The sequence below is a fragment of the Chenopodium quinoa genome, unplaced genomic scaffold, assembly GCF_001683475.1.
Source record: "Chenopodium quinoa cultivar QQ74 unplaced genomic scaffold, ASM168347v1, whole genome shotgun sequence".
Taxonomy (NCBI): domain Eukaryota; kingdom Viridiplantae; phylum Streptophyta; class Magnoliopsida; order Caryophyllales; family Amaranthaceae; genus Chenopodium; species Chenopodium quinoa.
In genome coordinates, this window is record NW_018744704.1 from 4,670,304 (window position 1) to 4,687,192 (window position 16,889).

General features: G+C 28.6%; 1 protein-coding gene across 1 annotated transcript; it reads left to right on the forward strand.

Annotated features, from left to right (window-relative positions):
* The first annotated feature begins 9,512 nt into the window (after window positions 1–9,512).
* LOC110703006 (protein FAR1-RELATED SEQUENCE 5-like) lies at window positions 9,513–12,614 on the forward strand. The gene is made up of 5 exons (XM_021880763.1): window positions 9,513–9,704; window positions 9,843–9,955; window positions 10,387–10,996; window positions 11,074–11,221; window positions 12,262–12,614. Exons 1-5 carry the CDS (start codon window positions 9,513–9,515, stop codon window positions 12,612–12,614), a joined length of 1,416 nt encoding a protein of 471 aa, XP_021736455.1.
* Window positions 12,615–16,889: the final 4,275 nt, after the last annotated feature.

Genomic DNA, 16,889 nt, shown 5'->3' on the forward strand with positions numbered 1-16,889 from the left:
ATTTTTATGGTTTATAACACTATCAAAGTAAAAACTACATTTAAAGACCGATCGAATGAGTATGAATATTTAACACTTATGGTCCAAGTTAGTATGAGCTTAAATGAACACTAAACTTGATATACATAGTATATTAAGATTCACAACATGGCACACACATATGTTACCCACCTATTATGATAATAAATACTCAAATATATCAACATAGGAGTAATTATTAATTTTCAAACCAAAAAAAGTATATATATATATATATATATATATATATATATATATATTTTTTTATATATATATATATATATATATGGGATCATGTGAGAACCCATGGCTTAGGTGAGAACCATTTTAAAATGAGAACTCATCTAACACCATTCATTTTTATTAGATGAATGGTTCGGATTTATTGTTTCATTAGTGGGAATTCACGTGGGCCACCTTCATTAATTGTAATGATTGTTTGTATTTTTTTTTTAATTTTTGTGCATTGGGACACAAAATCTGTCAAAAGCTGTCATTATTACATGCTTTTTATTATTTATTGCATTGAAACACAAAATGTAGTTGAAGTGTACGTCGTAAATGATGTTTCGTAAAATATAACAAGTGTTTCAATTTATAATATTAATGTTTCATATATATTATTGTCTGTTTCATATAGTTGGGCTCTATATGAACTAGGTGTACTGTGATTTCTTATACCTTATCTGATGTTTCAAAAAATATACCTTATGTTTCATTTTATAGTGCTTTTTTCCATAAAATATATGTGTTGTTTCATATACTAATGATATTGTTTTTTGTATTGGGACACAAAATCTGTCAAAAGCTGTCATTATTATATGCTTTTTATTATTTATTGCATTGAAACACGTTAATTTGAATTGGAAAACCAATAGATTGTTCAGTAAAGTGCAAGGTTCACATAAATTTGAACGTTACGTTAAAATGTAGTTGAAGTGTACGTCATTAATGATGTTTCGTAAAATATATCAAGAGTTTCAATTTATAATATTAATGTTTCATATATATTATTGCTTGTTTCATATACTTGGGCTCTATATGAACTAGGTTTACTGTAATTTCTTATACCTTATTGATGTTTCAAAAAACATACCTTATGTTTCATTTTATACTACTTATGTTCCATAAAATATATGTATTGTTTCATATACTATTGATTTTGTTTTATACATAAAAATCATTGATGTTTCATATAATATTTCATTCGAATATTATTTATATTGTTCCAGAAATATAAACTATTGTCCCATAAATATTATACATTATTCCATACCATATGTGTGAAATGTACCAATGACTGAAATGCGTGTTCCCAAGAAAATTAAAAAGCATGTACCAATGACTGAAATGCGTGTTCCCAAGAAAATACATGGGAAAGTGATAATTAATCTCAGTCATCCATTAAGTGTAGTTGGTGTACGTTAATGATGTTTCATAAAATATATTAAGTGTTTCAATTTATAATATTAATGTTTCATATATATTATTGTTTGTTTCATATAGTTGGGCTCTATATGAACTAGGTTTACTGTGATTTCTTATACCTTATTGATGTTTCAAAAAACATACCTTATGTTTCATTTTATACTACTTATGTTCCATAAAATACATGTATTGTTTCATATACTAATGACATTGTTTTATACATAAAAATCATTGATGTTTCATATAATATTTCATTCGAATATTATTTATATTGTTCCAGAACTATGAAATATTGTCCCATAAATATTATACATTGTTCCATACCATATGTGTGAAATATACTAATGACTTAAATGCGTGTTCCCAAGAAAATTAAAAAGCATGTACCAATGACTGAAATGCGTGTTCCCAATAAAATGCATGGGAAAGTGATAATTAATCTCAGCCATCCATAATCTCAAAATTGATGGTGTAAGATTGGTTCTTATTTTAAAAGGGTTCTCATATAAGCCTTGGTTCTCACATGATCCCACCCCTATATATATATATATATATATATATATATATATATATATATATATATATATATATATATATATATATATATATATATATATAAGAAGGCTCATGTAAGAACCCTCTTCTATATAAGAACTTTCTTGTATATAAAAACTAATCAGGGCCGTTGATTGAATATGATTTAACCGTTCTAATGCAACCTTATAGGAAGGCTCATGTAAGGACCCTCCTCTATATAAGAACTCTCTTGTATATAAGAATCAATCAGGGCATTTGATTGAATATGATTTAACTGTCCTAATGCAACCTTAGTAATGGCGTTTTTGTAAATTTCGTAACTAATATACCTCTTTCTTCTTCAGCTTTCCCGTATCAATTTCTCTCTCCAATATTCTCTCAGTTCTTTGTCTTTCTCTCTCTTCCTGATCTCATACTATGAGTCTCCACCGATTTTTGATCAAATTGGCAGAATTCTTCATCACATTGTTGTAAGTTTGCCATTTCATCATCAAAATCATTTTTGTTAATCGAATTTCCTCATTGCATATAGTATGTTGTACAATGCTGAATTTTTGGGCGAAATTTCAGATTATATTTTTTGATTTTTTGGGCGAAATTTTAGATAATTGATTGAATATTTTTGCTAAGTTTGCTATTATCATTCAATTTCCGATTATTTTTGCTGAGTTTTTTTAGCATTTTTTTATGCGAAATTCATCATTTTTTATCCGAATTTGCTGCGATTTTTTGTACGATGTTGTTGCGATTTTAGATGCGATTTCTTGCTTCAATTTTGCTGCTATTTTGCTGCGTTTTTTATGGCGATTTTTCTCAAAATTTTGATGCTATTTTACCGTTTTTGTTCATTTTATGAGCAATTGTTTGGTCGATTTCTGTGCAATTTTTGTTCCATTGTTTGATTATTTATCTGTTCGAAAAATGCAATCTAATCGTTCGAAAAATTGCAATTCATCAGTTTTTTCTTTTTTTTTTTTTAATTGCGATTTCATCTTTTGATTTTGTTCGAATTAATTAGTTCGATTTTTGTGATTTCACCAGTTTAATTTTTTGCGATTTCATCAGTTCGAAATCATCATTTCGAAAATTTGCAATTAATTAGTTCGATTTTTTGATACATATGTGTTCGATTATTATATGACTGTTCATCCTATCAGTTTTTTCTTCTTCTTCTTCTTCTTCTTCTTCTTCTTCTTCTTCTTCTTCTTCTTCTTAAGGTTGATGTATTTCAAATTTCAATTATCTACAATTATTTTATGATTGCTTTTGTTGCTACAATTTGTGTTTTTGAAATTAGGTTTTTGCATATTCATGGATTTAGATGATGTTGAATATAATTCTCCTTCTTCCCGTGTTACTCATTCAAGTAATTTTAATTGTTTTTAATGCTTTTAATTTCAATTTACTTACATGTTCTAAACTTTACTTACATGTTCTAAAGTTTCTTTACATGCTCTAAAAATTTTATTCTATGCTCTAAATTTTTCCAGCTATATTTTAAAGTTTACATATGGTTTATTATATGTTCTAAAGTTTTTTCACTTAATTCTAAAGTTTATTGTTTATATTATAAAGTAATTCATTATGTCTAAAATTTTTCACTTTATTCTAAATTTTATTATGTATGTTATAAAGTAATTCACTATGTTCTAAAGCATTATGTTAAGAGTATGTCCCTGATTTACTATGTTCTAAAGTTTATCCTTAATGTTCTAAAGTTTTCTCTGTATGTTCTAAAGTTTTCTATGTATCTTTCTCTTTATGTTTTAAAGTTTATTTTTATGTTCTAATGTTTTCTTCATATTCTATGACTTTCATTGTATGTTCTAAAGTTTACCTTCTAGTTTTAAATTTTACTTTTGATGTTCTAATGTTTACTTTCATGTTCTAATGCAGTTGGTGTTATTTATCCTACTCCTGAGGTTGTTGGATCATTTAGCCCTGGTGGTACCATTAAGGAATGGATTCCAAGTGTTTCCGAGGAGTTAAACCCAGTCTGGGGGATGATATTTAAAGATCTCGAAGAGGGTCTTAATTTTTACAAAGCATATGCAAATGCCGTTGGGTTTAGTTCTAGGAAATCTACTACTAAAAGGAAGAAGAATAACAAAGGTGTAATTGCTTTTCAATATGGAGTTTGTAATAAGGAAGGTTTCGGGGGAATAATAAAACTTGTTGCTCAACAAACAGTTGATGAAGAAGGAAAAGTTAGTATTACTAGGAAACGTTTAGTCACTCGTGTAGGATGCAATGCTCACATATGTATGAGATATGATGCCGACAATTATATTGAAACTCATTTCAAAGAAGAACATAATCATTCTTTATATACTTCAAGTTGTGCAAAATTTTAGAAGGATAATACAAAAATGCATTTTATGCATAAAAAGTTGATTGTTGATAATTCAAAGGTGATTTATTTTTATGTGCTAAATAATGTTTACTTTGTTATGATTTACTATGTTCTAAAGTTGATGCTTAATCATAGTAATTTTATATATATATATATATATATATATATATATATATATATATATATATATATAAACAGGTAAATGTTGGTCTTGTGAGGTCTTATACTATTATGAAAGAATTAGCTGGATCACATGATAATGTTGGTGCATCTAAACAAGATTTCAATTTTTTTTATAGAGATTTGAAGGCTTATATTGATGGATCAGATACCAAAATGTTTGTGGATAATTTTCAAAATAAGAAATTGCTCTGGAGTGCATTTTTTTTTCCTATGATGTTGATGAAGAAGATAGACTTTGTAGAGCTTTATGGGCTGATCCTATTTGTTGAAAAAATTATGCACTTTTTGGTGATATGGTTTCTTTTGATACCACATTTAAAACAAACAGGTGATGTTCAATGTAGATTTCTTTCATAATCTAACTAATATTTTACTTTTACATCTTAATTTTTTAAACATATGTTCTTATATTCTAAAAATTATGTCTTGTATTCCTAAACAAATATCCATCATGTTTTGATGTTCTAAACATATATTCCTTATGTTCTAAACTATGTATGTCTTATCTTCTAAACATATATTGCTGATGTTCTAAACATATATGCCTTATGCTCTAAAATGTATCCATCATGCTTTTATGTTTTAAACATTATCTTTTGTGTTTTACACTTTATGCTTTGTGTTCTAAATAGGGCTGGCAAACCCTGACCCAACACGAAAACCCGACCCGAACCCGACCCGAAGTTACTGAGAGAGACCCGAACCCGTCCTGAACCGAACCCGAACAACCCGAATTCGACCCGATTTGACCCAAATTTCATATTTCGTAATAATACTAAGTTTTACACTATTTTTAATAGTTTCTAAGCATAACCCGAAATCGACCCGAAATCTGACCCGAACCCGACCTGCTGACCCGAATTGCCACCCCTAGTTCTAAACTAATATCCATCATGTTCTAATGTTTTAAACATTATGTCTTGTGTTCTAAACATCATGTCTATATGTTTTAAAGTTTACTTATTAGGTTTTAAAGCTTTACACTATATTCTAAGTTTATTGTTTATGTTTTAGAGTAGTTCATTATGTTTTAAAACAACTATATTATTGGCAAGTTTCACTAGTGCAAAACTAACCTTAAATAACACCCATAAATTGTTACATAAAGTGATAAAAGTGTTATTATAGACAATTGGTAACACTTTAGTGGGTGAAACATCCTCCCATGTTACCTAAGGTCTCATGTAACACTTTGGGTACAGTATAGTAACACTTTTTAAAGTGTTACTATAAACTCTCTTATGTAACACTTTTTTATATTATAGGTATCTTTTTTAAAGTGTTACTTTTTATTTCTTAGGTAACACTTACTTATCTTTAGTATCATTTTTAAATCATATAGTAACACTTTATCCAACATTGTGTATCACTTTAACGAATTAATGTAACACCTCGTTGATTTTTAGGTAACATTTTTCAATCATCATTTGACATATAGTAGCACTGTGTTAGACATTATGTATCACTTTTTGCAAAGTAATGTAACACCTTATTAATTAATAGGTCAATTATTATTATTATTATTATTATTTAAAATATTCAATTTTTATTTCAAATATTCAAATATTTAAAATATTCAATTTTTATTTTTTTAAATATAAAAAAGTATATCAACATATGCAACTACAAATGTGAAATTAACATATACAAGAGACAATAATTTCAATTGATATTATTTTATAGTTTCTTTACAAAAAACATCCATAAACACCTTTTTTTTTATTAGCTAAACAATCTAATAATCTAAACAAAAAGAATGTCAAATTCAATCTCTAAACAACCAAATTCCAAAATACTTCGTAGAAAAAGTTAAATATCAGTCAGTGCATTAGCAAGCAGTCAACAGTAGATAGTGGTAACAGCAGATAGCAACAGCTAGCGGTAATAGCAAACAGTAGTAGCTAACGGTAACATCGAACAACAGAAGCTAAGAGTACCAGCAGCTAGCTACAGACATCAGTACTAGCAGTTTACAGCATAACAACAGTATAAAGCAGCAGTAACAGCAGTATACAACAGCAGTATCAGCAGTATACAACAGTAGTAGTGGCAGCAGTAGCAGTGAGAGCGACAGCAACATTAGATGCCTGTTGCAATTCTTTGAGGGAGGCCAATAATGTTGATTTGGAACTAAAGCCAACTGACACAATGAGAAATAAAGAAAGAGTTAGCAGCCAAGAATAATAGGCTTGCAATCCAAAGAGGTAAGAACACATTCTGCCCTTGATTTGCAATAAGTAACCCAAAATCAGCTATAATAAAGTTTGGACATATCAATACATTATACAGAAGACCTCAAAATCATAACACATGCACTTTAAACTGTAAATAAAGCATATATCTCACAAACATGAAGTCTTTACACAATAATCAATTCATAACAATATGTATTTAGAGAAGATTAAAGGATTTAAGACTTCAGATTTATTTAATCATAAAAAAAATAATGTAATCTTAAAAGGATTTAACAACACTTTGAGTATTTTTCTTTCTTCATTCTATATACCTTCTCTATTACCTCCATTAATATTCTTCCTCCATGCAAGAAAATTAAAGCAACTTACCTGCGAATAGAGCATACATAATATATATTGGGATCAAATTCATGCAAGCATCAGAAATTAAATGCTGCAACACTCACTAATCTGAAGGAGGCTTTGAAATTTTGATATTTTTTAAATGTAGGAGGCTCTAAAATTCTTCCGTATGTGGACACTGATGTGAATAAAATAGCAGCCAAGGTCGTAGAGAAGGCTAAAGAGTTGTGCACTCTAAATCAGTATAATGCACCTTTTAATTTTAGTAGTTACTTATATTGATGAGGGGCTATTGATACTTAGTGTTTGGGATTTTTTTTTTCTGCATTTCACACCACCCTGCATTACATTATCTGTCCTAAGTACGTATATAGCTTCTGAACTGTCAAGTTATGATGTGCATTGAAACACAAGAGAGGTATGGATTAAATTTAGGCATCACTCACCCAAAGACCAAATCTGAACAAGATTTTTCAATATAATAAGCCCAGATTTGTGTTAGACAATGCATATCCTTGTAAAAAAACCTTGCATATAGTTGTTGTAACAAAAGAATTCTCACACCAACATAAACACAACAGTTCCAAGAATCAAGAGACACCTACTTGATCCATATCAAAGTCCACCCAAGTTTCCGAAATCATGAGATAACAACCTTAGCAGTCCTAGATGCATCCTTTTTTGTTGGCTTGATGAGACTCCATGACCTTTAAAACACAAAGTAGCAGTCATATTTAGGAATTCAGCAGATAAACCATGCCATCTAACCTAATTTATGACACAAACTCATAATGGGCAGACAACTCAACCATATAAAGAAACACTGCTTGAATACCTTCAGATTGGTAATTATAAATGAGTTTTACATATATCAATATACAAACAATTATTGTTTCACAAATGAATTTTACATATTATCAATATATAGATAATTATTCATAGCAATTAACAAAAGATGCAATAGCCCAAAGATAGATTGTATTAATATTCAGTGTCAATCAACACAATTTCCTTCTTTCCAGAGGAAGGAATTCTCTCCCAAAACTTCTACTTACAACTTTTTTGAACGATCTTACTACCCTTCCCTCCATCCTATTTATTACAATATTCCCTAATAACAAACTAATAATGATAACAAAAACAACAAACTCCCCCAGATTACTTAATTATTCTTCCTCTAACAAATCCAGTAACAGAACTCCACATCAGCTAACAAGTTGCATCAAATTGCTGCAGGTTTGGGATTTTTCTCAAATAATTGGAACACTTTTATTTAGGGAAGAACATATTAATAACATCAACATTTTCGATTCATAAATTTTAAAGATTAAATCTAAACAATAATAGACTAAGGTAAAAATAACTAAAAACCATTTGAAACTGCAAATTAGTAAATATTCAATCATCTATTTCTGATTAACCATCAAATTGTAAATTACATGGAAACACAAACTTAATAATCGAAATCAGAAATGTTTATCCAAAAAAAAAATAGAAAATTTTTCCTCTTAGAGTCTGAAATCTATAGCAACAGTAACCCACATGCATATTTCGAACACCTAGGGAAGTAAAAATCAAGTTTACAGGCAATAGTTCAATAGAAAATTAATTATAAGCAATAGTTTAATGTAATAATCAAGTTTAGAAGAACCCTAAATTGAATATACTTACAATTAAATTAAGAATAAACATTAGATTGGGAAATTGAGATTCGATAATTGCATAGAGAATCAACTTGTTACCTGAGAGAATTCACCTCAATGGATATCAGAATTGGCCTAAGTTGATTTCAGAAGTCAGAACATGGAGTGCGCTTCAATGGGAAAGAATGAGAGACGAGGAGATGTATGTGTCAGAAGGGATCTTCGGTGGAGGAGGCCTCTGGTGGAGCACCATGAGGAGGGCGGTTGCGGTGGAAGGGGGTTGTGGTAGAGGACGCAGTGCAAAGATGGAGCTCAAGCTGAAATTATGAAATGCGAGGCAAATGAAATGAATCGAAATGCCAAATTGCCAATAATAAATTTAGGGAGCTAATGAAGAAATTAAAGGGTATTTTTTTTAATGGTACCTTTTTTAAATGAGCACTAATTAATTGAATAAATAAATAAATTAGTGTTACCATTAAATGTTACTTATTCTAAAAGTGTTACTTTGTAGTGTTACCTACGTTAAAAGTGTTACTTTAAGTGTTACCTTATATAAAAGTGTTACCAAAGTGTTACTTATAAATCTATAATTTTGCATTTCAAAAAGTGTCACCAAAAATGTGTTACATAAACTCTATTATGTACTAGTGTTGAATAATTAAAGTAAATTACTATGCTTTAAAGTTTAATCCTTATAATTAATGTTCTAAAGTATACCCTATGTTCTACAATTTACCTCTATGTTCTAAAGTTTACTTCTATGTTCTAATATTTTCTGCATATATAATTTGTGTATGTTACAGATATAATATGATCTTTGGTCAATTTACTGGAGTTGCTCATCATAAGAAATGTGTTACTTTTGTTGCTTCTGTTGTAGCTCATGAGGATATATCATCTTTTGAATGGGTTTTCAAAACTTTTCTTAAAGCAATGGGACATAACGAGCCTGTGTGTTTGATTACCGATCAAGACCTTGCAATGAAAGTTGTTGTTCGTAATGTTTTTCAAACTATAGAACATAGGTTTTGTACGTATGTGGCATATTATGAAAAAGGTGCTTGAAAAAGTAGGTCGGGCAATTGTCCAAGACACTGATTTTTTTTTAAAAAACTTTGTACATGTATTTGACATTTATAGATTGAGCCAGCAGAATTTGAAGAAAAGTGGAATAAAGTTATTTCTCAATTCCATTTGAACAATCATGAATGGTTGGCGCATATGTACAATATACGTGATATGTGGATTCCAGCGTATTTCAGAGATTTATTTTTGGGTGGCATCATGAGGACCACATCTAGATCAAAAAGTGAAAATAATTTTTTCACCATGTTCACAAATCCCCATCTCACTTTGATTGAGTTTTACATGAGGTAGTATGTAATTGTCTAAATATGTTCTAAAGTTACTCTCTATGTTTTAAAGTTACTCTCTATGTTCTTAAGTTTTCCTTTTATGCTCTAAAGTTTTCTTTTTATGTTTTATAGTTGTACTATTTATTTTATAGTTCTCTTTTATGTTCTCTTTTTATGTTCTAAATTTTGTCTTACATGTTGAAAAGTTTTAATAGTATTTAGATCATAATAAACATGTCATGTATATTATTTTTATATGTTCTAATGTAATTCACTCTATTTTCTAAAGTTATCTTCTATGTTCTAAAGTTAATTTCTATTTTCTATAGGTTTGAATGTGCATTGGATGCTCAAAGGCACACTAAAAATAAAATGGATAATGATTCGAAGAATAAGCGTCCGGAGTGTAAGACTCCAATTCCTTTAGAGAAAGATGCTTCCGAGTTGTTTACAACAACAATTTTCTATGAATTTCAACATGAGATTGAAATTAGATGTTTTAATTTTGGTGTTGAGGAGATAAAGAAGGACAATGAGCTTTACATTTTCAGGGAAGGATCTAGGAGGAGGACTTTTGATGTTGCTTTTGATCCAACTACCTTAGAAACCAAGTGTTTTTGTAAAATGTTTGAACGTGAAGATATTCCTTGTAGGCATATGATTTGGGTATGGAAGACAAGGATGTTAGAAAAAATTCCCAAGGCCTATGTTCTAAGCAGATGGACTACAATTGCTTGTAAGAAGCCAATTTTTGATGTAGAAGGTAATGTGTTGGATGAATGTATCAATGCAGTAGATAAGAAGATGTTATTGAATGATTTGTGGTCCGAAATTCATGCTTGTGTGAGTTTAGTGCAAAACAATGAAGATGATCTTATTGATCTTGTCAACAAACTTCATGCTTTGAGGATGGATTTGGAACATAAGAAAACCACTAATGCAAGCAACACTCTTTTTATCAAAACAAAAGATTTGAAATGCTTATTGGAGCTAGTCTACCTCTTAAAATTTTGAAGAACAAAGGTACGGGGGTTCATGTTCCAAATCAGGTCAACGTTCCAAATGATGTCCATGTTCCAAATGAGGTTCATGTTCCAAATGATATCCATATTCCAAATAATGACAAGAGAATGAAGAGTGACAGAGAAAAAGCTGTTGAACAAAGTCAAAAGAAGAAAAGATTATGTAGAGCATGTGGAGAGCTTGGCCATCATGATAGTCGCAATTGTTCCGGGAAAGTCAAGTAATATTGTAAGTAAACATTTTTTAATTTTCTTATTTTCTAATTAGTTATAACCTAAAATTATTATATAATAATGTGTTAAAGGTTATCAATAATGTCCTAAGTTTTTACTTTGAGTTTTAATTTAATAAATGCCTTTTCATATCATTTTAATATGTTCTAATGAAATTTGTATATGTTCTAAAATGCATCTAATATATTCTAAAGTTTATCATATATATATATATATTATGTGTTTATGTTCTAATTATTTTTAATTTTTTTTTAGGTTGATAGATATGCAATTAGTACAATCGCATGAGACGTTTTATTTTTAGAAATAATCTCATTTACTTGCACATGGAAAAAAATTCGTGTAAATTTATTTATTTATTTTTTTGTATTATATTTAGAACATAATATCATATTATTTTTTGTCCAATTATTCTATATATTTTAAAGTTTATTGTTTGTTCTAATCTAATTAATAGGTTCTATAGTTTTCCTTTATGTTCTAAATTTTAACCTCTATGTTCTAAGTTGCTTACATTTTTAATTTGTTATTTGTATGATTACTTATCAACACCATAATGTCTTGTGTTCTAAACTAATTACATTTGAATATGACTTCTACTACCACCAAACTCCACTCGCAACAAAGAGGGGTTTTGCGGAAACCTAGGCAAAAGATCTTAAGCATGGTTATTGAAAAATAAGGGCATATAGTTAACTATTAATCCAACCCAAAAAAAAATTTAACTAAAATTATGCTAAATAACACACCACCACTAGCAGCACCGAAACCACCCACCACCACCAGCCAGCAACACCAGAACAACCCAACACCACCAGCCAACACCATAAGTTTATTCTTAATGTTTTAAAGTTTTCTCTATATATTATAAAGTTGAACCTATGTGTTCTAATGTTTACTCTTTATGTTCTAATTATTTATCCTTTCTACTTACTTATCTACTTGCAGATGGAGTTGGTGGTCTTTATCATACTCCGGAGGTTGTTGGTTCATTTAGTCCAGGTGGTACTACTAAAGAATGGATTCCAAGTGTTCCTGAGGAGTTAAAACCCATTGTTGGAATGATATTTAAAGATCCTGATGAGGGTCTTAGTTTATACAAAGCATATGCAAATGTTGCTGGCTTTGCTCCTAGGAAATCCACTATTACAAGGAAGAAGAAGAACAAAGATGTAGTTGCTTTTCAATATGGAGTTTGCAATAAACAAGGTTTCAAGGCAATACGAAAACCTATTGCTCAAGAAGCACCTAATGAAGAAGGAAAAGTTCGTATTACTAGGAAACGTTATTTTAAAGTTTAGAAGATAATGTTATTCATTTTGTTCTAAAGTTTTCCTTATTTTAAAGTTTTCTCTTTATGTTCAAAATTTTACCCTATATGTTTTAAAGTTTTCTTTATATGTTCTAAAGTTTTCACTTTATATTCTAATGAGTCTATTTGTTTGATTATTGATCAAAATCATAATCTCTTGTGTTCTAAACTAATATATATGGCATTGTGATGATATTATAACATAAGCATAACCATGACATTTTTATTCATAAAATATAATGAGAAAGGATATTATAAAATAAGTAAATACGTTTTACAACAATTATATAATATATTTTATATTAACATTTTAGCATTTAATATATCTAGTAAATATTAGTACATAAAAATGAATTTGAAAATAATGTAAAATTACCAATTACTGGTGAGGGGATCAACAAGTTTTTGTCTTTATTTTCCTCATTTTTCACACTGTTTTGATAAACTTTTTTCTCCTTGTTTTTCTGCTCATTTCACTCTTCTTTGTTCTTATCTTTTTCCTCTTCCTTTGATCTCAAATCTTCATAATAATTAGATCATAAAAATTAAGTATTATAGCATAACAAAAAATAATTAGAAAATAAGAAGGAACTTTAGAACATAACTAATTTAGAACATAATCATATAATTTAGAACATAAGCATTTGATTTAGAACATAAGCATCTGATTTAAGCGCATCTTTTAGAACATAAGAAAATAGTTTAAAACATAAGCATCTGATTTAGAACATAAATATAATTTGGAAATTAAGCATGTAGTTTGAACATGTGAAATTACCAACTGTCGGTGTCTTTGGTGACCTTTTTTCCTCGAATTTCTTCCATGCCTTATCCATAACCATATCCAATTCTTCAATACATGCCGGTTCATCGAAGAAATTTTGATCTTGACTAAGTATAGAAGGGATTTTCTTTGTTTCTTTCTCTTCTTCTTGGTTCACGAATGTCTACAAAATAAGAAATTATAATTTAGAACATAATAAACATAATATTTATATGATTTTAATAGAACTATTTAAAAAATTTATTATGCTTTAGAACATAAGCTGAAAATACTTTAGAACACAACCAGAAAATACTTTAGAACATAATTATAATACCTTTGCTGTGTACTTGCACCATATGTTGTATATGAGATGTTGTATTTTTCCTGTTGTTTCTTCCTCAACAAAAAGATCTTTTGCTTGTTCTAACGTGCCATACATCTCTTTAATATTCGAGGCAAGTGTTTTTGCCAAATCTCCAAATTTGCTCAAAAAGTCCTTCATTAGAACACAAAAATAATTTAGAACATTAAGGAAAACTTATAACATAAAGGACATAACATGGATAATTTAAAACGTAAAGGATTAAATGGAGCATTAAATATAATTTAGAACATAAAGTAAATGATTATTTAGAACTTGAAGGATTATTTAGAACATAGATGATGATTTAGAACATAATAAGAAGAAAATAGAAATAAGTAAATAAATAAATAAAAAAAACATTTAAACATTATACCATCATGTCATTTCGAGAAGTTGTAGAACTAGAACCCATTGATGATTGTTCTATTCTTCCCTCCTTGCCTTTGTTTTTTGTTTGCTTTTCTTTGTGTGCCTTCCAAAACATAAAATACAAATCTTAAAACATATGCATAAAAACTTAAAATAACAAGAACAGAAAGTATAAAGTATCTACAATATTAAGAAGTTAAGCATATGTAGTTATAATTAAAAAGGTATAGTTACCATTGATGATTTTTCCATTCTCTTCTCCTTGTCCTTTTGTTTTGGTTGTTTCTTTTTTCCTTTTGGTGCCTTCTAGTATATAAATTACAAATTTAAAAAACAACAACATAAATTTTAAAGATTAGAATATAAAGGTTAGAGTAAAGTGTCTACAATTTTTAAGAGATAAGCATATGTAGTAATAATTTAAAATCTATAGTTACCATTGATGACTCTTCCTTTCTCTTCTCCTTGTCCTCTTGTCTAGATTGTTTTTTGTGTTTTTCCTACACATTATAATATATAAATTACAAAATTTAGAATATAAAGGATAAACTTTAGATCATAAAGAGTAAACTTTAGAATATATAGGGTAAAATTTAGAACATACAGGGTAAACTTAGAAAATAGGCAAAAGTAAGTTGAATGATTAGAACATAAAGGATAAACTTTACAACATAAAGAATAAACTTTAGAACACACAGGGTAAACTTTAGAATATACAGGATAAACTTTAGAACATAGGCAGAGGTAAGTTGAATATAAAGTTTAGAATATATAGGGTAAATATTAAAACAGTTTATAACATAAAGTATATAGTTTAGAACATAAAGGGTAAAATTTAGAACGTGGGCAAATATAGATGGAATATAAAGTGTAGTGTTTAAACATAAGCATATACAAATATCATACCACATTTGATTCCACTCTTTCCAAGATTTTTCCATATCCAAATCCATGATCTTTATCAAACTTATATCTCACTTGAATCCTTTCCTTTGTCCACACCGATATTAGTAAATTTTTTCTTGGTTTTTCTAACCCTCCTCTTTGTAGACGATTAAAATAGAATACCTATTTAGTACATGTTAAGAACTAATTAGATATTTTTCACACATTTTCAACATAATAAGAATAACATATATACATAATGGTAAGAAATTAAAACTTACTATTAGAAAAGGTAAAGGACTTGTAAAGTAAGAACTTCCCTTCTTCCATACATTAATAGAATCTTTTAAGTGCTCAATCACAAATGTGCACCAATCTAATTCAGCAATTTTCTTTACATCCATACAACTATACAAGAATTTAATGTATAGTTGTGTGTTGTTTGTTGATCGGATGCAAACAATTGACAACACATACCACAAAGTTCCAAAGGAATTCATCAGAAACTGTTTTTTCCTTCTTCAATTCTTGATTTATGTCGATCAATCTTTTGTTGGTTGGACTTCCCTTTTAGAGGTAAAAAAAAAAATAGAACATATATAGAGATAATAGTCAATATCTGTAACATAGGAGATTATAATTTAGAACATAATAAGCATTATATTTATAATCTAGAATATAATAGATCTATTTAGAACATAATTATTGTACTTTAAAATATAAGCAGAAAACACTTTAGAACATAAGCAAAATACTTTAGAACATAGGAGATTATAATTTAAAACAGAAAAAGTATAATAGATCTAGTTTAAGCAGGATCAAAAATGAATTTGAACATACAATTTATAACATAACCATCTTATACCAATATATTATCATAAAAATAGCTAGATATAATTTAGAACATTACAAGTCAAATAACTACATATAAGATCTGCATTTTAGAACATAATATTCATACTTTAGAACATAAAATTTAAAACATAACCACATTATATCATCATACCTTTTTGAGGCCAAACTTGCTTCTACAATCTTTTAGAAACTTGCTCTATTTCAGATTTGATTCATCATTTGGTTGCTCAATCCTTTTGCCTCTCAATGACAACCCATAAGCCAAATGAACATCAACTGCATCCAAAAAGATTTCTTGTTTTCTCTTAGGCAGCATAAAACAACATCTCTCCGTGTCAAAATTAATAACCAAGTTTTTTGTCAACCTAGAATTATGATGAAAAATGTAAGATTTAGAGCATAATACACCTAGATTTAGAACATAACAGTCAATATTTAGAACATAGAAGATTAAAACATTTAGCATAATATTTAAACTTTCGAACATAATTTAGAACATTATAGAATAAAAAAAGTTCTATTTTAGAACATAATAATCATACATTAGAACATAACCAAAAATTAATTTAGAACATTAGTGTATAGAGATTCAAACATGAGAGATCATAATTTAGAACATAACAATGATAATACGTATGATTGTAGAATATGAAAGATCTACTACTTACATTGAATTAGTATGGATTGGTAAATCCAATTCCAAAAAACCTCCAAAACCAATGTTCCGAATAGCTTGCTTATGTTTCTTCGAAAGATCTATCAACACATCCTCCATGAATTGGGTAGGAGGTACTCTTTGATAAGGTCGCCTCTTAACTAGTTTTTCTTGCTCATTAGCTTCTAGTATTTGGACATCCTCATCATCTTCTTCTTTTTTAATCTTTCTTTTCTTCTTCTTCACATTTTCAGTTTCCATGAATATGTATATCATGCAACAAGATTACTTCATAATTAGCCACATCTAAACAAATTAGGAGTGCAACTAAAAAAATAAAGACTTAATATTACTTGAGTTTGTTTGTTTG

Coding starts and splice junctions, on each gene's coding strand:
- LOC110703006 (XM_021880763.1), top strand. CDS start 9,513: ATGATCTTTGGTCAATTTACTGGAGTTGCTCATCATAAGAAATGTGTT. Junction 9,705..9,842: donor TGAAAGTTGTTGTTCGTAAT/GTTTTTCAAACT, acceptor TGACATTTATAG/ATTGAGCCAGCAGAATTTGA. Junction 9,956..10,386: donor CGTGATATGTGGATTCCAGC/GTATTTCAGAGA, acceptor TATTTTCTATAG/GTTTGAATGTGCATTGGATG.